At 41.0% G+C, this 21,383-nt stretch overlaps 1 protein-coding gene across 8 annotated transcripts in view; it reads right to left on the bottom strand.

Annotated features, from left to right (window-relative positions):
- The window catches only part of ZNF827 (zinc finger protein 827), a 168,707-nt gene that overhangs the window by 93,176 nt on the left and 54,148 nt on the right, over nt 1–21,383 (bottom strand). For all 8 annotated transcript variants that reach the window (XR_006606253.1, XM_013059145.2, XM_013059144.2 and 5 more), the window contains exon 5: nt 12,126–12,359. Coding sequence is in view for 7 of the 8 variants with exons in the window: in XM_013059145.2 (XP_012914599.1) it covers nt 12,126–12,359 (234 nt within the window). In the remaining variant the exon portion in view is untranslated. The remainder of the gene's footprint in view (nt 1–12,125; nt 12,360–21,383) is intronic.

Raw genomic sequence — 21,383 nt, 5'->3', positions numbered from 1 at the left:
AATTGAAATATGAATTCAGTAAAGTCAAAGGCTACAAAATTAATATATAGGAATCCACTGCATTTCTATACACTCACAATGAAGTAGCAGAAAGAGAAATTAAGAAAACAATCCTCATTACAATTGTACAAAAATAATAAAATACCTAGAAATAACCCTAACCAAGGAGGCAAAAGACCTGCACTTAAAAAACTACAAAACACAGATGAAAGAAATTGAAGATGACAGAAACAAATGGAAACATATCCCACGCTTATAGATTAGAAGAAGAAATATTGTTAAAATGCCCATACTACCCAAAGCAATCTGCAGATTTAAGGCAATTCCTATCAAAATACCAATAATACTCTTCATATAACTAGAACAAATAATACTAAGATTTGTACAGAACCATAAAAGACTCTGAATAGTCAAAACAATATTGAGAAAGAAGAACAAAGCTGGAGGTATCCCAACCCCAGATTTCAAGATATACTACAAAGCTGTAGTAATCAGAACAGTGTGGTATGGGCACAAGAACTCACATAGATCAAGAGAACAGAATCGAGATCGCGCAAAGAAACCCATGCTTATATGGTCAATTAAAGCAAAGGAGGCAAGAATGCACAGTGGGGAAAAGACAGTCTCTTCAACAAATGGTGTTGGGAAAACTGGACAGCTACATGCAAAAGAACGAAACAGAATCATTATTTTTTACACCACAGGCAAAAATAAACTCAAAATGGATTAAAAACCTAATATGATATCTGAAACCAAAAGCTCCTGGAAGAAAACATAAGCAGTAATTTCTTTAATGGTGGCCATAGAAACATTTTTCTAGATATGTCTGCTGAAGCAAAGGAAACCAAAGCAAAAGTAAACTACTGGGAGTACATCAAAATGAAAAGTTTTGCACAGGGAAAAGAAACATCAACAAAACAAAAAGGCAACCTACTGAATGAGAGAAAATATTTGCAAACAATATATCTAATGAGGGGTTACCATCCAAAATATATAAAGAACTTAAACAACCCAATACCAAAAAAAAATTAATAGTCCAATTAAAAATGGGCAGAAGACATGAATATTTTTCCAAAGAAGACATACAGATGGCCAACGGACACATGAAAAGATGCTCAACATCACTACTCAGGGGAATGCAAATCAAAACCACAATGAGATAATATGTTGTGTCAAAATGGCTAAAATCAACAACACAAGAATCAGCAGATGTTGGTGATGATTTAAAGAAAAAGGAACCCTCTTCCCACTGTTGGTGGGAATGCAAACTGGTACAGCCACTGTGGAAAACAGTATGGAGGTTCCTCAAAAAATTAAAAATAGAATTGCCATGCCTACTAGGTTTCTACCCAAAGGAAATGAAAACACTAATTCAAAAATATATATGCACCCCTATGTTATTTACAATAGCTCAGATATGGAAGCAACCCACGTGTGCATCTGTAGATGAACGAATAAATAAGATGCGATGTAACGAATAAATAAGATGCAATGTGTATCTTGTTTAGACACACACACACACACACACATACACATACGTGCACACGACAGAATATGACTCAGCCATAAAAAAAAAAGAATGAAATCTTGCCATTTGTAATAACATGCATGGACCTAGAGCGTATAATGCTAAGTGAAATAAGTCAGTCAGAGAAAGACAAATACCTTATGGTTTTAGTCACATGTGGCATTTAAGAAACAAATGAAGGAAGGAAGGAAGGAACGAACAAACAAAAAGCCGGACTCTTAAATTCAGAGAACAAACTGATGCTTGCCAGAGGGAAGGTGAGTGGGGGTACGGGTGAAATAGATAAAGGAGATTAAGAGGACACTTATCTTGAGCACTGAGTAATATACAGCATTAAATTGTATACCTAAAACTAATAACACTAAATTTTTTTAAAGATTCTATCCATTTATTTGACAGAAGGAGAGAGCACAAGCAGGCAGAGAGGCAGGCAGAGAGAGAGAGGGAAGCAGGCTCCCCACCGAGCAGAGAACAGGATGCGGGGCCCGATTCCAGGACCCTGAGATCATGACTGGAGCCGAAGGCAGAGGCCCAACCCACTGAGCCACCCAGGCACGCCAACACTAAAATTTTTAGAATTTAGAAAAAAACATTAAAAAAAAGAAAGAAAGAAAAACAGAAGCCATAAAGGAGAAATAGTTTGCTTCATAGAAGTTTCCCATTCCTGGGCCACTCTGGACACTCCCCTACCCAAGATAAACAGGGCCTGTTGTTCTCAGACTGTGAGTATCTTCCGGTGCTCAGTGCCATAAGGGGCCCAGACACTACCACTCCCTAGAGCCCCTGTGCAGTGGGCGATGTGGCCATGAGTAGCGGACAGGCTGCCTGAAGTGGGTAAGGATTCCCTTCTCCAGAGGTAGATCTGTGATACCAGCTTGTACCCAGATGAACATGGAATCCCTGGGCTTTCATCATACATGTGAATGGTCCCGTTCCTTGACACGAATATGTGAAAGGTGAAAAGTCAACATGGCAAGGAAGAAAAAAGCTACTGTAGAATGAGAATGTTTTAGATCTCTCGTTGAGGGAACTAATGGTCATGCCCTTCTCCCAAGACTGTAACTGTGGTAACATATGGCCAAAAAGGTTGGGGTAAAAACCATAAAAAGCTAGAGCAGTAAAAGGAGATAGGGCACACGGCTTCTACCTGGCAGGGACCTTTGTCTTCTGTGTGAAAAAGGGGACAGAATGCTGGACCGGTTACTCGAATTTTTGTATCCACACTGCACCTGGATCCCTCAGACAATAAAGCTTCTTTGTAGAGCTGTCACGTCGAATAGTATTTATTAGTGGTCTCTCTGTGCCACAGCTTGTGTTGTGGATAACTTCTGTAGTCAGGAAAACCAGCACAGGAATCAGGACTCCACACTACCCCAACTGCAAGCACATTTTCTAGGTGTCTTTTTATTTATTTTTTTCTTTTTGCTCAGTATTACCAAGGAAGACCTGGAGCATCTCCCCATCAACCTATCTTGCCTGCACCCCCACCCCACCCTACAGCCCCACCCTGAACCCTCACAGCTGGGATCAAACCCCTCCCTCCCCCAGTTCAGCCAAACAGAAAAGGACTCTATAACGAAGGTAGAGCCAATGACATTCCTTTCAGAGTTCTTGCCTGGTTTCTGGAAACACACGCCAATACAAATTTTCGCGGCTATATTAATATATGCAGCTATGCAACAGGGAGATGATCATAAAACTAGAGCTCTTTTGAATCCGGTCCTTTTCTACGTCGCAGGCCTCAGTGTGGGACGCAGAGGAAGCCAGGTCAAGAAAGCCAAAGAATAACCAGAGGGGAGAGGGCTCTTTGGCGGGGGCGAAGGGAGGTGCAGAGGGGCTGGCCCTTGGGGTGAGCCGGAAGAGCTCCCACATGAGGTGGGAGGGCAGCCACGCCATTCAGTTTGTGCCTCCAAGATCTGTAAGCTGCGTGTTAAATTATGAAATGAGTAGAAGGCTGCTTGCTAGTCAAAGAGTGAGGGTAACACCAGTTATGGTGGGAGAATCTGCTCGAAGCAAATCACCTCTTCTTGCTGGGAAAAGAATGCTCCTTCCGAATGCGCACACCTTGGTGCTACTCTGTCCTGTCTATACAGTCAGGAAAATAACACCGCTGCATCTCCATTAAGTTTAACAAGATCTAGACCTTCAAGAAAAGGATTCTTTGTGCTATATAAACATGTCACATTTTTATCTTATTAAAGTGATCTAGTCCCTGTTGGTATAAGACATAGTTTTCACACTCCATATACCCTCAGTTCCCAATGAGTTTCAAGCACCGAAATTAGAATCTAATTCCTTATTTAAGATTGAACTCCCCCAGCCATGGGTTTCCTATGTATGTGTGTGTACATACATAAACACATACATATGCATATACATACATATCCTGAGTGTTGCTTAGGATATATAAGGCATGAGGAAGGTGATCTGGTCATTAGTTGCAAGCCCATTAATAGTCACATTCATTAGAAGTCATTTTAAAAGTTGGCATTTGGGGCACCTGGGTAGCTCAGTCAGTTAAGCGTCCCATTCTTGATTTTGGTTCAGGTCATGATCTCAGGGTCATGAGATCAAGCCCCACAGGAGGCTCTGTGCTCAGCACAGAGTCTGCTTGAGATTCTCTCTCTCTCTCTCTCCCTCTCTCCACCTCTCCCCCTGCTCTTGTGCTCTCTAAAATAAATAAGTAAATAAAAAAAAAAAAAAGTTGACACACAAATATTCTTTGCCATCAGCTGAACTACAGAATGCTATTGCAAAATACAGAAATCAGACAGGTCAATTCTACTAGGAGGCCTGCAGTCAATAAATTAGCTTTCATAGGCTTTACATCTGCAAATTAAATGCTGCCCTCATATAAGTAAAGAGAGGCTTTCATTTTAATATTAAGCAAGTCTGCATTTTTACTTAATTTCTGGAATTATGATAAATGTGGTGGTGCTCACAAGCAACCAAAGAAAAGAGATAAACTGGGCTAAATCAAAATTAAAACCTTTTGTGCTACACATAATGCCATTAAGAAAATGAAAAGACAGCAGAGTAGGCAAAAATATTTGCAAATCATACACCCGCTAAGGGGCATATATTCAGAATACTTAAAGAACTTTTACGACTCAAGAATAAGAGGACAAATAACTCAAAAAGCAGGAAAAGGACTTGAATAGACATTTCTCCCAAGAAGATACAAAAATGGCCAACAAGCACATAAAAATATGCTCAGCATCTTAAGTCATCAGGGAAATGCAAACTGAAACCACAGTGAGGTACTAGTTCATACCCGGTAGGATGGCTATCATAAAAAAGATAGACAATAGTAAGTTTTGGCAAGGATGTGGAAAAATTAGAACTCTCATACATTGCTGGTGGGGATGTAAAATGGCACAGCTGCTTTGGCAAATGACTTGGCAGTTCCTCAAAATGTTAAACATAGAGTTACCACTTGATTCAGCAGTTGCACTCCTAGGTATATACCCAAGAGAAACTCAACATATGTCCACAAAAAAACTTGTACATGAACGTTCACAGCAGCCATAAGTTGGGCAACAACCAAATGTTCCTCAGCAGATGACTCGATAAACAAAATGTGGTATATATCCATTTTATACCATGAATAAAATTAACATGACATTACTGGTATATTTATTCCAATAATTCCCAGTGGAATATTATTCAGCCACAAAAAGGAATATTGATACATAAGATGAACTTTATTTTTAAATTTTTAAAAAGACTTTACGTATTTGACAGAGACAGAGCAAACAAGCAGAAAGAAAGGGAGAGAGAGAGGGAGGAAGCACTGTCCCCACTGAGCAGAGAATCTGATGTGGGACTCGATCCCAGGATCCCAGGATCACGACCTAAGCCCAAGGCAGATGCTTAACCTACTGAGCCACCCAGGTGCCCCCAGAGGTGAACTTTAAAAACATTATGTTAACTGACAGAAGCCAGTTAAAAGAGACCATATCCTGTATGCCTCCATTCATATGAAATGTACAGAACAGGCAAATCTATAGAGAGAGAGAGAGCAGATTAGTGGTTGCCTAGGGTGGGGGTGACTTGGGGTTGGGTAAGGCATAACTAACTGTTAATGGGTACAGAGTTCTCTTCTTGGGGTGATGAAAATGTTCCATAACTAGATGCGATGATGGCTGCAGAACTCTGTGAATAAACTGAAAACCACTGAACTGTACACTATAAATCAGTAAATCTTATGGTATGTGAATTAACTCTCAAGGAAGATGTTTTTAAAAATGAAATGGTGCTTAAAAATCAGTCTAGAAGTCCCCTCAAAAACATAACAATGTGAAATAGATAAATTCTTAGAATTTATATTCTGGATTCAACCAGCTTCTCCAGGTGCTCAAAAGAGTGGAAGTGAAAAAAAGAACTTCTCGTTTCAGGCTGAGTAACAACGCCGTTTGACATTTTTGTGTTCTCAGATTCTCAGCACCATGTATTTGACAATGTGATAAATAGACAGTACTAATGAAATAAAAAAAACAAAACGCTTCTCAACTGATACTTCACAATTATTCTTTAAATCTTTTCCTTCACTTTGCTACCATGTCCGTTTGTTTGCTCTAGGACTGAGTGAGGAAGTAGAACCACCAGGAGCAAAGTGAGATTGGCCCTCCTGTGTGGTTCTACCACTTAGAGGACGGGTAGGTTTGAAGGAGACCAGTCTGAACTGACATTAATAGAAAACTGAAACACCTACTTTCCACCCTTGTAGACTATTACTGAAGCCATCCTGCTTATCAAGTTTGATCAGACGACAGTTTTCCAAAGGAGAAATCCCAAACAGAAGAGTGAATAGTTATCGTCCTGAGAAATGGTTTGGCTAAAATCTCTTATTTATCTCCAGGAATTCTTTAGAATAGGACAGTCTCTTACATGGTCTTTGATTTGCTGGGGAGAGGGAAAGGAGGAGTTTTTTCCTCTTAAAAACAAAACAAAACAAAAGCCAACATGGTCCAAGAATAATCATGAAACTTAACACCAGAGAACACTGAAAAAAGCAATATTAACCTAAGGCTCAAAAGCAACACTATCTTGATTTACTAGGTACATGTGCCCTTCCAAAAAAAGGTTTCCAGATACTATTATGTCGTAATACGTTAAAAAGAATCTCTACTGAAGAGGTGGTCTTTTAAAAAAGTAAAATGCGGGGCGCCTGGGTGGCTCAGTGGGTTAAGGCCTCAACCTTCGGCCCAGGTCATGATCCCAGGGTTCTGGGATCCAGCCCCATAGCTGCTCAGCGGGGAACCTGCTTCCCCCTCTCTCTCTGCCTGCCTCTCTGTCCTACTTGTGATCGCTATCTGTCAAATAAATAAATAAATTCTTAAAAAAAATAAAAATAAAAAGTAAAATGTATGTTTGATAGAGCCCTGTCCTCTGTCAGCTTTAACCTAAGGCATTCTCAGATGGACAAAACTTATTGCTTTAATTAACCATTTCCTCAGCACAGTGCTTCTCAAAACTTAGCTGTCAGGATCACATGGAAGGCTTGCAAAACACAGACGGCTGGGCCTCCAACCTCAGAGTTTCAGTGAGGTCCAGAGTAGAGCTGAAGAATTTGCATTTCGAACATTTCTCTGTCCTCCTCCACCCATGCTGATTCTGCCAGTCTGGGGAACTATGCTTTGAGAAGCCCTGCCTCACCACCTACAGAGTGGAAAGGCTGGCTAGGCAAAGTCCTGGCTGGGCGGCTCTTCCCCAAGAGTCTACCGAAAAAGAAAGGTAGAAGTCATCCAAAGGCCAAAACACATTTACATTCAATATTTAAATAACAGCAATTACCATAATCTGCTCCTCAAACTTTTGTGGTTCATACATATTGTTTATCTTCCTGGTTTCACGCCACCTCCATTCTTGCCCACCCAAGATGCATTTCTGGGGGTTCTTCTCCCTCCTGGCCATCCTATATGACTGCAGCCGTGTCTCCCCCCCACATGCTCTTACCATCCCTAGTGAAAGTACAAGTTTCCACTGGTGGATCCCATCTACAGCTGAAGCAATCAGCTGGAGTTTGGAATTGGGACTAAGAAATTTCTGTCTGGCTTCTCTTTTGAACAAGAGGCAAACGCAGAAGCTGCAAGAAATTTTCATTTCCCACCATGTGAGCCGGGCAACAGAAAAGGTCCATTTGTATGCACAAGTAGGGAGTGAGAGTATCTTGGTTTCCATATGGTCTTCCAGACCCCGGCTTCAGTGAAGGACTCACGCCCTTCTGCATCCCTGCTCTGGGGTTCCATAAGTTAACCCCAAAGCTGGCACCTTCTATTAAATTCCCCTCGCTTGCCTAAAATGGCTGAAGAGGATTTATTATGTACAACCAAAAGGGCCATAATTAAAATGGTTACTAAAATCAATTTTGGGGTCTCTTTCCTCTCTCTTTCAATTCACCGCAGAGATTAACCTCACCTTAGACTTCATTCCACCCAAGTTTATCTGGTTCTAAATATTTCATAGCTATGAGGTGCCTGACTGGTTCAGTTGGTGGAACATGTAATTTGATTTTGGGGTCGTGAGTTCAAGCCCCATGTTGGGTGTAGACATTACTTTAAAAGAAAAATTATTTTATATATATACATAATATATATTATAATGCATAATTTTATATATATGTGTGTATGTGTGTGTGTGTATTTCACAACATCTCTATGTATTTCAAAACCAGGCCTGCTTGGATTTTTCTACATGAGACAATTATAATTTATATTTCTCTCTAAGACTAGACTGGGATAAATGAATATAAATCAGAAATGAACAGAAATCAACTTGGTTTCCTTCCTTGTGCACAGAAGTAAGAAAACTTATAGGGGTGTCTCGAATTGAGATCTAATATGAAGTTTTATTTACCATGTTAGAGAAACTTCAGTGCTTAATTTTTCATTAATGCTTCTGAAATAACTTCAGCTTTTATTTTTGTGGAATTCCCATGTTTAAAATGGCATTTTTAACCCGCTACTTCTAGATCCAAGCACCTACATGGTACATTTTATGCATTCATTCCCATGCAAACATGTGGCTTCCCAAAAGGAGAAGGGGCATTTCTTCATGTCTGTGTGTCTGGCTACTCCTCTTCCCACACAACAGAGACTAAACAGATCACGTTTTGTGTCACCTTCAGCACTGCGTCACGTCTATGATAACACATCTGTTCCAGAAGTTTGTGAGGTCGCTCGATGTTGCAAAACCAGGGTTTCATAGTGACAGGATTCTCTTCGTCTGTCTAACGTTACAGATCCTCTGTTCTGAACTTCAGGATTTTGGCCTCCTTGAATCAAGGTTTCTGGGAATTATCTTTGGCAACTCTGCACTTTAGCAGAAAAGTCTGATTGTTTTGGCTGCCTTGTGTCACATAACAACAGGTAGTCACAGATATCCAGCGGTTTCCTCAGAGTGGGTTGCTTTCTTTATGGTAATCAATTTACTTGGCCCAGCTGTCAGGCACTTCACTTCCCAATTAACAACTGGAAGTAGAACTTGAGCCGCAGGAAGGAAGAAAACTCAGATTTTCCCAAACACACAGTTAATGAAAAACTTAGCCTAGCTTCTACCTCATCTGTGTTTTTCCCATAAAATGTAAATGTCGATTTGGAAAACAATATACCTACAGACATTTCTCCACCCAGGAAGGTCTCACATGATGTTTGACTGGGCCCTGTGCCCAACATCCATCATTAAGAACTTAACATAAATTAATTTAAAACTGGAAATGAAGCAGCCAAAATTGTTGACCAGTTTCCTCTTATTAATTCAGTTAAAAGACTGAGGGCCTACACTACAGATCACAGCTTCTAATCTCAAGGAAAGAAAAAACAAAGAAGAAAAATCCTTTTATTCCACATCTTAGCTATTCCTTTGGTCAAAACTGGAAGAAGAAACAAAGTGTGTGATAATGCATGGGGCATAATTTTCTCACTCACCCAACTCTTCCTGGCCAAAAGGATTTTCCTCAATGTGGCAGACGACCGACCATACATGGAAATTAGCAAGGCAGGAAGCGGTAGAGACTCCTGTTTATGAGAACACCCGTGGCCAGGCTTTGGGGTATCAGCTGAGATGAATCTAAGGCATCCCTGACTAACCTGTATGGCGGCTTTGGGAGATGAATTATCCCTCTGGTCTGCTGAGGGACAGGAGCTATCACGGGAAGGGGGACTTGAAGACACTGACAAGTTCTTTACGTGGATGCCTTTCAGGACATGAATACTGAAATTGTTCAACTGCAGCTGGAGGAAAGAGAATATAGGAAGCTTCCCCCTTACATCCTCCTTCCAAGAGCACTGAGCCATCTATGATAAGAAACTCTAATATCCTGTAAACCCAATAAAGGATGAGTCCCCTTTACCTTGGGGCTTAGGAATGAAAAGATACCTGTTTTTAAGTCACATGTCTATTTCTAGGACTGACTTGGAAACTTTACAGTTTACCTGACCATAGTCTGCTAGGGTGTAGAAATATGGAGTTCAGAGTGCAAAACGTTTATTGAATGGATTTCATTGCCCTGGACTTCTGACTAGACCATATGCATTTAGAGGACAGGGGCTGGGACGCTATTTCTTTGACCTGAGTCTCTTGCACAAAGAACGCTGGAGGATTTTTTTCTGGGGTTAAAAAAAATAAAAAAGTTACCTTAGTCTTTCAAGCAAACTAGGAAGCAGGGCAGACGCCCTTTGGAGATATAACTATGTCATCCAATCAACTGTCACTGAACTCCACAGCACATAAACTCCGCAAAAGTTGACATAAACATAAACATTTAGAAGGGCCATTGCTGTCCACAAATATCATTAAACATGCAAAGCTGTATGGCTGTATGGCCACATTCTATTTGAGGGATCCACAATTTTATTTATTTATCATTAACAGGCAGACAGAATGGCAGGCAGAGCTGCAGGCTCCCTGCTGATGTGGGACTCGATCCCAGGACGCTGGGATCATGACCTGAGCCGAAGGCAGCTGCTTAACCAACTGAGCCACCCAGGCGTCCTGAGGGATCTCATTATTATCTAGGAAATGATTTCATACTTCAGTGTCCAAAATCACATCAGCTAAAAAGATTAGGATAAAATGTTTTTCTTAAAGAAAATTTTCCCTGAAATCTCATTTTGGCATATTACCTTCTGGGGCCACCCCACCTCTCTCTGCTCACAATACTGGTTGCCCAGCAAACTCTGAAACAGAAATAGCATACACTGGGATCCTACCGACCGGAGCCACTGTTGGAAGAGGGTCATTGCAATGTGAAAGCCTATGCTACGGGAGAAGAATCAGAGAGCTGTGTGACCCCCTGGACTTGATCAGAAAAACAACAGACATATTATTCTATGTCACTGAGACCTTAAGTATAAGAAAATATGTTGGCCTGAACATCGTATTTTTAAAATTTCAGCTTTCAGCAATCAGCACAATCTTGCTAGGCCTCCCATCTGCTAACAAGAAGCTGTACTATCACTGCAAAGTTTAGAGAAACAGGGCTATAATAAGAATGTCATAACTGTACTCTGCTTTATCTATCACAAATCATGTTCCCCTGAAGTTCCAGTGTGTTCTAAATTAACATCAAAGGAAAGAATTCTTAACCCCACCAACTGGCAAATACAGGAATTTCAGCTGTTCTGATATAATGGCTCTAAGTAAACCACTATTAATTTCTTACTTTCCAACCTACTGGTCAACCAGAAACACCATCAGAATGGCACCGAGGAAATTACAGGGAAGATCTCTAATGCATCTCTTGCTTTCATCCTCCAAGTACAGGGAGTTACAGACTGAAAACAGTTTTTGATTCGTATTAGCATTCTGAATATAGTTTCTAAAAAATTGCTTTTAGTGAACTGAGGCTGGGATATGACTTGGTAAGAATATTATTATTGATACAACTTTTCTTTCCATGCTCTGAAAGTCACACCTTTGAATTTAAAAGACACCAAATTTTTACATGCTCTAAGGGGGGCAGATGGGACACTGGAAAAGAACCCAAAATAGATTAATTTCAAATTATAACCCATTCTCCTATCTCTGACAGGTAGATTACATTTAGATACTACTAAAAATGTGTTCATTCATCCTAAGAACTTAGATTATTATAATAGTCCACTATGAAATTTTCTCTTCATAAAATCTCTTACTGCTACTCTATCGCTAATTACTACAAGCACCATCTCAACTACTTATTAAGTTAAGAAACATATTTTTAATGGTTCTTAAAGAATACAGCATAAATACACACAAAAAGAAAGGCCCTCTATTAGAAAAGAATAGATATTTTGATCAATTAACAAAAGTGCTTTGCATGTCATTAGAATGCACTCAAGATTATGACCGGCATCATCTTAGAAAGCAGCAGTGTTTTCCAACAATTCCCAGGAAAAGAAGGCTGTATTTCACAAGACCAGGTACACAGACAACATCTGCAAACAAATTCGTACACGCAACGCAGGAATGCGAGCCAAGCACCCAGTCATTCCTGAATTCGCCTCAATAATGTGATATTGCTACCATTAGGCTAATTATAGCCCATGCAGGAAGCAGCCCAGTTGGCTACAAATGAAATGAGCAGAATGTGAATATTTTAGAATAAATCAAGTACCTGATAGTTTCATGAGAAGTTCAGACGCTGCTTTGACGGACATATCCTGCCTTAGCACATTCCCCTTCCCTTCCTGGGGCTTAAGGGTGTCCTCAGAGATGCTCGAGGCCGGCACTTCTGATTCCGGGCTGAACATGTAGCTGGACCGAGGCAAAGTGGCACTTAAGGCCTCCTCTTCCTTGGGTTCCTCTTTCACTTTAAAATTAAGATTCATGGGCTCCTTCTGATTTGCAGCTGTCAAAAGAAGAAAGGCATTATATATATATATATATACATAAACAAAAGGCCACTCCCCCTCTTAGCTGCCCCCGGACTTTATGAAACATGGAATGCACAATCACACTGTGCTGACAGCAGGAGGGACCACAACCCGATCAAAACAGGCTGGGACCTGGGTAGGAAAAAATACAATACGCTCTATTGAGCAGCGGACTCTAAAGAACGTGCGCTTCCGAATCTTTGGAAGAGATCATATTTTAAGAAGAGTTGCCTCTACAAAAAGGACATTTTTCTCTCTGGTTTCCTAAATGTCTTCTTCCCTGTATAAATGCTGCCGCTTCACTGACCTGTGAGGCTTCCCCCCACTTAATCTTATTCTAAAATAATGCTTTCAGGCAATTATGCTGCCATAAAATCCTCAATATAAACATGAGTCAGAGGCAATACCCAAAGCAAAAACCTGGGGTGGGTGGTAAGGTGAGGAAGAATTTGCCAGAGAGAAGCTCAGACTAGAGATATCCCACTTTGCCTTATTATGAAATGGACGCTTCTGACCCACCAACACTGGGGCACGCACTTGGAACTGTTTTTCCAGTCACGGTGAATAAACCCATATCTGTAGCTCAAGTCATCTCTGAGACCATGACGGGCTTTTTTTTTTTTTTTTAAGATTTTATTTTTAAGTCATCTCCATGCCCAACTTGGGGCTTGAACTTACAACCCTGAGATCAAGAGTAGCACGCATCACTGACGGAGCCAGCCAGGTGCCCCTCACGAGGGGGCATTTAAAAAAAAAAAAGAAAGAAAGAAAACCATTTATTTGGATGTAATTTTAGATTTACAGGGATGTTCCAAAGATGGCTCAAGGAGTTCCCATATATTCTTCCCTCAGCATTCCCCGATGTTCGCATCTTACATAAGCATGGTATGTTTGTCAGAATTAAGAAACTCACAATGCTATGAGCTAAACTCCAGATTTTATTCAGATTTCACCAGTTTTTCCACTAATGTCCTTTTTTCCATTTTTAGCGTGGTTGGTTGGCGTGGAGTATGTGGTCAGGGCAGAGCTAACTGGCCTATTATGGGATGGCTTCTGTGGCTTGGCTACACGATAGCAGGCCTTCACCCACTGAGCTACACACTCCCTGAGAAAGACCGAAGAGGACAAGTATTCTCCACCACCACTGGCCACTTTCCCAGGAAGCTTGCTCCCCTCTAATAGGCCATGTAATCGGAACTTTAGGTTGGTTATACTAGAGGTCTTTTGAGAAGAAGAGCTCATCCTAATACGGAGTTCTTAGTAACACTCACGAGAGTGAACCCAAAGCCCACTCCCGCCTAACAAATAAGAGGATAAAAATAAAACTCCAAAGCAAGAACTTCTAACTTGTTACCCATCACCGGCCCTAGCCAGTACACAAGCACAAAATCCTTTCTCCCTTGTGCCCTTGAAGGGTGTACACTCTGGAGTTCCAAGTTCACAGAGACAAGTATATTTAGAAACTGGACTCTGGAGGGCTAAGGTGACGACATTTGAAAGTTTTACCACCAAAAAGACGCAGAGCTGGGATCAGAACCTATTTCTATGAGCTGCCTGCTCTATGTCCCTTACCTACCTCCACCACACCATTCTTCCACTTCTGGTCCCTGTGCTATAACAGCACTTGGATGTAACTTGATCTTCAAGTGCCACCTTCTCAATGAAGTCTATCCTGACTACACTGTTCAGAACTGCAATCGCCGCCCCATGGTACTCGCAATCTCTCTTATCTTACTTTTATCTTCCTTTTTTTCCCCAAAATACTTACCACCTGATAACTTCTGGTTAAGGCCTGAATTGTGCCCACCCTCACCAATTCTTATGTTGAAGCTCTAACCCATAACAGGGCTATATTTGGGAACAGGGAGGTAATTAAGGTTCAATGAGGCCAGGAGAGTAGGTCCCTAATCCAGCACGATGGGTGTTCTATAAGAGACACCAGGGATGCAATCACACAGAAGAAAGATCATGGAAGGACCCAGGATGAAGGTGGCCAAAGTCAAGCCAAAAAGAGAAGCCTCAGGAGAAACCAATCCTGCCAACACTTTGAGCAGACTTCCAGCCTCCAGAACCATGAGTGGTAGGTTTCCTTTGTTCAAGCCACCAAGTCTTTGGTATTTTGTCATGGCAGCCCAAGCAGACTAGTTACATTCCATATGAGTTTCTTATTTATTATGTTAACTACTATGCTCTCTTCCCCTAACTCAAAGGTAGGTTTTAAGAAGGCAATGATCTTTAACACAGATGTTACCTTGAGTGCCTAGTACAGGGTCTGGCACATAGTAGGTGCTCAAAATATAGCTGTGGAATGAATAAAATTTGTCAGCTACAGATTAGTAACGTCTGATGGTCCTTCCCTATTACCCGTGGAAAACAAAAACCCCCAATCCCAGAATATTCCGCTGAAGGCAATCGGAAGTGTTTTCCCTAGATCTGATACTTAGGCTGGGAACAAGACCTAGAGATAAAAGCTCTGCCATCTACACCATAGCATGTACTGAGGAGTCTGTGATACTCATTCACTTGGACTTTGGCATTACTGAGGGAGGAGTCCAGAAAAATTTCAACCAAAGTGCTTAAAATCTGGCCTTCTGGGGTGCCCCGCTGGCTCAATTGGTAGGACACATGACTACTGATCTCAGGGTCATGAGTTTGAGCTCCACGTTGCGCACAGAGATTACTTTACAAAAAACTAAAAACAAGTAAAATACAATACAATAAAATTTGGCCTTTTGGGGACAACGCCATCAGAATCTAAACCAAAGAGAACAATGATGGTTTCTAGAGCAATCCTTATGTACTTCTGACCTCAGCAAGGAAGGTAGATCCTAAGAGGACTCTGTGTATTTAGCATACTTCTCCTCTTTCAACCATTTCCTGGGGGTAGTGGGACTGCGCGGTGGAGGGAGGGGGCTGCAGGCTAGCTCCTAAAGCTTCTCTCACTCTATGCCTTTCTTCCAGAACCCTTTATAAAATCCTCTTCCAAAAGCATCCTAGTTAGTCACCACAAAATAATTAAGTGGTGTGTTTTCTGTTAAGCCTGAAACTTTGATTCTTTGGGAAGGAATAACAGAAAGTTATGTACTTTTAAAATGCTTCTGTATCTTTTATTTTAAAACTTCTAAAAATTCTAAGATGAGGCTAGGAAAGAGATAAGAAACTACTGGAGCCCAAGAAGTAAATCCCAATTTCTAGGGAGAACAACCTTAAGCTGATGGTCTCTGAAGATAAAAATAGCTTCTAGAAGTATTCGTCAAAATAAATTCTACATAAGATTTAAGAAAAAAAATTGATCATTGTTAGTACAACCCAGATTTAACACAACTTCAATAAGACATTTAAAAACATAAGAGGCAAGCTAGCATGTTGCTGGATTATAAATCTGCAGGCATTTCACACCTGGTTTTTGTTCTGACAATGTCAAGAATTGACATAAATGCTGGGGAAATGTAAATATAGCTAATAACAGATCACACACACACACACACACACACACACAGCAACCCCGTGGGAAACACTAGTTTGCCCAAGTTTTAAATTTCCCAAACACTCTGGGTCTAAATACCAGAAATATTAATACTAAAAAAGTACATAAAGCCTATGTTTTAAGATCAATATGACTGAATAATTGCCATAGTTTTTTATTATCTTACTTTTGTCTTTTTATCCTACTTTAAAAAAACTCATTCTCTTTCTACAGAAAAAGGTGGAATTATAGATGTTTTCTTTTTTCTTTGGGGGAACTGTTAAGAAAAAGGAACCAATTACAATTCACAGCCTACTCTTGACTTCATTCTTACTACCACAAAGATCTGTGCACATACGGAGTTCCATTGGTAAGAGACTTTCTCAACCCTCACCTTGACTTCTGTTTAGGTATCTTCAAGTTTCCAGATACTCCATTTTTAACACATGGAGGAAACCCCATGAATCAAAAGGCCCCTTCTCGGGGGTGCCTCGGTGGCTCAGTGGGTTAAGGCCTCTGCCTTCGGCTCAGGTCATGATCCCAGGGTCCTGGGATCGAGCCCTGCATCAGGCTCTCTGCTCGGCAGGGTGCCTGCATCCCCATCTCTCTCTGCCTGCGTCTCTGCCTACTTGTGATCTCTGTCTGTCAAATAAATAAATAAAATCTTAAAAAAAAAAAAAAAAAGGCCCCTTCTCTGTCTGTTCCAAACATTTTAGGACCTGAGCCACTTTGATTATAAATTATGTATATTTGTAAGTTCATGCACTCAATGGAGCTGGGCTGCCATTTAAAGGAAACAACTCAATTTTTTGAGGATTTATACAGGACGCGAGATAAAGGTTCACATGGGAAACAAATGGGAAAGCCACTGGGATAAAATGATTCCAAGTTTCCAATTCTAGTGGGCAGGGATTAATTAACTGTTAAAAAGACAAAAACAACAACAACAAAAAAAACCTCTTTAGAGCAAAGTGTCATCAGTTCACGCCAAGATCCCTTCTAAGCACCCCAAGACTCTTCCATAAACTTCCTTAATAGTGCACACACTCGGCATTTGCCTAGTTAACAGGAACTGGTCCTTCATCCATCACAGGAGATAACTATTACTACTATCTTCATTTTATGAGCGAGGGAACTAAGGTCCCAAGAAGTTAACAGCCCAACCCCTTCTAATCACAGAGACACAGACTTCAGGGTGTCTGGCTGAAAACGCACCCACCCTCTCTCCTATCTTTCCAAGTGCCTTTGAGGGGGGTGCTACCCTAAGCAGTCGGACTGCTATGGAGTGAACAGCCTTTGTTAGGGAGAAAGGGAAAGGTGGGACATGACCTGGAGGTAAGGGGCAGAAAACGTCCCTTTCTATAGGAAGGAGTTTTGTGAAGATCTGACTAAGAAGGTGGAAGAGGAAAACGGGCCGCACTGTGGCTATTCCGCTCTGTTCCGTTTGTTCCCTCTGGTGAAGGAAGATGATACTTTCCTGGCATTTAATAAGACAGAGCCCTCTTTCAGCTCAGAATCTAGCTATTTTGTGAATGCTGAAATGCTACGTGAAAAAGGTAGACCATTAAGAATGTTATTTTCTACCTCACCCTAAAGCAGAGCCTAAGACTCTTGGCCCTGGAAGGGGCCACAGATGGGTGGTTCTCAAACAGTGTTCCCAGGAATCCTAGGATAAGCTTCCAGAGTCCCAACAACTGTTTGTTCCAAATTTAAGCTTTTAAAAGATTATTGAAGGCAATCGAAAATTTAATTGAAAAATATGTACCCTCATCTGTGTTCTAACGGAGACCACTAATGTTTACTTGGGTTGACAAGTTAATTCAGTTGGTTTCACCTGCAATGCAGTTCCTCCTCCTGTTATCACAGGAGTGGTAGAATTCTAGTAATATGTCATTAATAAGGAAGTGGATGGCGATGCACTGATCTTTCAAAAAACTCAGGGGTGTCCATGTAAAACTATACAACTGTGCTCCTACTGGAGTTGACATGCATGCCTTCAATCAGGCTTTCTCAACCTCAGCACCACTGACATTCTGAGCAAGAAAATTTGCTCTGGAGGACTGTCCCATGCACTGTGGGATGTTTAGCAACATCCCTGGCCTTGCCCCACTAGCTGGCACTGCCCCGTCATGAAAACAGAAATTTTCTATACTCGGCCAGCTGTGTCCTAGTGGTTGAGAAGCACTACCTTCTGTTAAATGCCAGCTTGGGTTCAAGTGTATCTGCTTTGGTGAAGCCTCTCGTGATGGTGGACAGACTAAGACACACACGGATTATATAGGTCTGTCTGGGTCTATCATTTATAAAGCACTTAGTAGGGGTCAGGAAGTATGCTAAGTGTTAACTTATTTGAATTAATTTATTTGCTTCTCACAACAACCCTAATCGTAAGCCCGTTTTGCAGTTGAGGAATGTGAGACCAGACAGAGTGAATAAACTTCCAAATGCCAGTTATTGGAGCAACACCGAAGAGGTTACTATAGAATTTCCAGGGGCCTCTACTGCATGTTGCACATTTTGAATGCTCCTGGTCTTACGACAAGGAATGAGGGCAGTTGCTGAATGTTGTCAACTTGGAAGCAAAAACTTTTCATTATTGGCACCCTTTCTTTTGAGCAGTTGAATAAATTTAATTAAAGGTATTTTGAGATCACAAGATGAATTGTTACAAATCTACTCTCCTTTACCACAACATCCCTGTATAAATGGTATTTCTGGAAACTGCAATCAGCAAAATAAATTCAGAAATATACAATAGGCTGACGCTGCTAAATGACCTCCCCTCATCATAACGCTGAGCCCATGTTTTGTGCTTATCAAAAAGCACCTTTGCTCTGATTGCTGGATTTTTTGAATAAATAAATACAATAACTTGAACTTAAAAAATAAAGTTCTATTAAAAACATTCTATGTGTTTTATATATTGAGTTGGCACTTGATTTTGTTTGGATAAATGAGTTTAGTGTTTAAAAGAAGAAGTGAAAATCATTATTGTTTTTACTTCTTTCATTTCACGATAAGTAAACAGGCTCAGAGAACGATACGACCTGTTTAAAATCACACAGCTCCTGAACGATGGAACCAGAATCAGAGCTCAACTCCCCATATTACAAATAACTACCCAAGTTCCCTTGTAAATATATGTAAGTATGTATGATCTGCCAGGACCTGCGGGTTATTTGACAACCTGATGCACATTAGGTGAGGAAAAAAAACATAAATTGCCTTTTAAATTATAAGGAAAGACAAGATGCAATTAAATAGTAATTAATTAGAGTGGAGCATTGCTTTTAGATGTTAAGCATATTATTTTTAAATAGAATGTTTAAAACATCAGCTAAATATTTTTAAAATTTTGTTCTCTAAAAAGGTAAACTACATAATTTGCCTTAAGTAGTTTTATAATTAGTGTTTGGAGAAGTTTGAACCATCTCCTATTTCTCATTAATCCCCACCTGAGCTAATCTTTAGCTACATTTCAGTATCAATGCCCTCCAATCAGGACCACACAGGTCCCCGATGACAGTTACCATTACTGTATACAGGGGCCAAGGGAAAACAAAAAAGGTCAGGGTCAAGGGTAATAACAATGAGCGGTGTCTCCAGAACTGTAAAATAAATAAATAAGGTTTTCCTCCATGAACTGAACTAACAAAATCAACACATAATGAGCAAACGTCGCTATCTGCAGTAATCCGCTTAACAGACAGGATATCTCCCTTGTCAAAAGCAGGAAGGACAAGTCCTGGAAAACCAATCAAGTCGTGAGTAAATGCGAAAGCTGTATTTTAAATTCATTCTATTAACACGTACAAAGAATGAAATGTATGAACAGCAGTGAAGTGATTTGTATGTATGAACAGCATGAAGTGATTTGAGATGAGAAAAAAAGAAAACCTAAAGATTGGATAATATATTTCCGACACTTTTCAGGGAAGTTGGTGACCATCTGCCCCAGATGACATCTCCTCTTGATTGTTACACTTGTCATTTTAAATTACCATGCTGACATTCTGGTTTATCCATCAGTTCTTAAATGATTTTTGTCATTGTGGAACACCCGGAGAGCCTGAAGAACTCTTGAGCTGCGGTAGACTAGAAAATGGCCATTATGGGGGTTGTGTGGCTAGCTCAGTCGGGAAAGCATTCGGCTCTTGATCACGGGGTTGTGAGTTCAAGCCCCATACTCGGGGTAGAGCTTACTTTAAAAAAAAAAGAAGCCTTAACAACTCCCTTCCCTGAAGCCCCACCCCTTTTTAATGTGACTTTGCAGCTCCTGGCATCAAGAGGTGAAGTACATTTTCCCACTCCCTAAGTCTTGGCTGGAGCTGTGGCCTGCTTTAGTCCATAGAAGGCGGTGGAAATGATATTGGGCCGGTTCTCAGTCTAGCCTCCAGAGGCCTCATGCACTTCTGCTCTCTCCTTTGGAACCCTGCCCGGCTGTCATGTGAACGAGCCTGGGCTAGCCCACTGACGATGAGAGACCGTGGAGAACAGGGAGAAGCCATCACTAGCTGAGGCCATCCTAGACCAGTCCACACCCAGCCCAAGTGGCAAAGGACTTCAGATAGATGAATCAGCCTGGAGACCCGAAGAAGCACCCTGCGCTTCTTGGGCCCAAAGGCCAATCCACAAAATCATAAGCTAAGTCCATGGTTATTATTCTGAGCTGCTTAACTGTGGAGTTGTTTGTTACTTAACTAACTGAGTGACAGACTCCAGCTCTTAGCTTCGGCTGGCCTAGAACACGGGACATGAGAAGACACCAAGGGACTCATTGCCGTCAAGATTCCCTTTGAATGGCCCGCTCACTTTCCACAGACCACCACTCTGCTCCATCTTCTTTCTTGTGACACTAGGAAGCTAGGTACAAATCTGCAAATCTCGTTTAAGTGAAGTAATATCACAACCTCAGAAAACCTCACGTCCAGATTATGACTAGCAGAACATCTATGGTATAATCCATCATGGAATGCACTGTGGATGGTATGAAGATAAAGATGTTACAAAAGAAACACTATCTGACCCCTCCTCCCCCACCTTACCAACTTGACTTAGTTCAAGAGATCAGACTAATCAAGCAATAGAATGAACTATGCAGTAACACAACCCCCAGCCTGGGTGATATAGACTCTAAATATTACCAGAATTCACATGGGGTGAGAGGGTTGGCAGTAAAGACCAGAATAACAGGAGAAGGTTTTACTGAAGAAGTGGGAACCAAAATACTCTTTGTGGGATGACCAGCATTTGCACAGGCCAAACAGTAGGAGAGGGTATCACAGGAATGGGCCCCAACATTGTTAGAAATTCCCTACAAAGATATAGAATCACTGTGGGTCCGAGAAGCATTAAAACAGCTCATTTAGTTTGAAGGACATTATCATTCTTTTTTGAAAAGTTCTGATTTCCCCACTTTGTACCTAACAAGAGGAAGCTGCATGGATGGCCACATTTCGAATGACCAGACCCTGGAACAACATGAGTGAAGGCAGAGAAACAACAGTGAGAGAGTGTAGGTTTGAGCTGGTGA

Source organism: Mustela putorius, unplaced genomic scaffold (assembly GCF_011764305.1).
Source record: "Mustela putorius furo isolate JIRA1106 unplaced genomic scaffold, ASM1176430v1.1 tig00000242_pilon_pilon_pilon, whole genome shotgun sequence".
NCBI lineage: Eukaryota > Metazoa > Chordata > Mammalia > Carnivora > Mustelidae > Mustela > Mustela putorius.
This window is presented reverse-complemented; position numbering and strand designations above follow the sequence as displayed.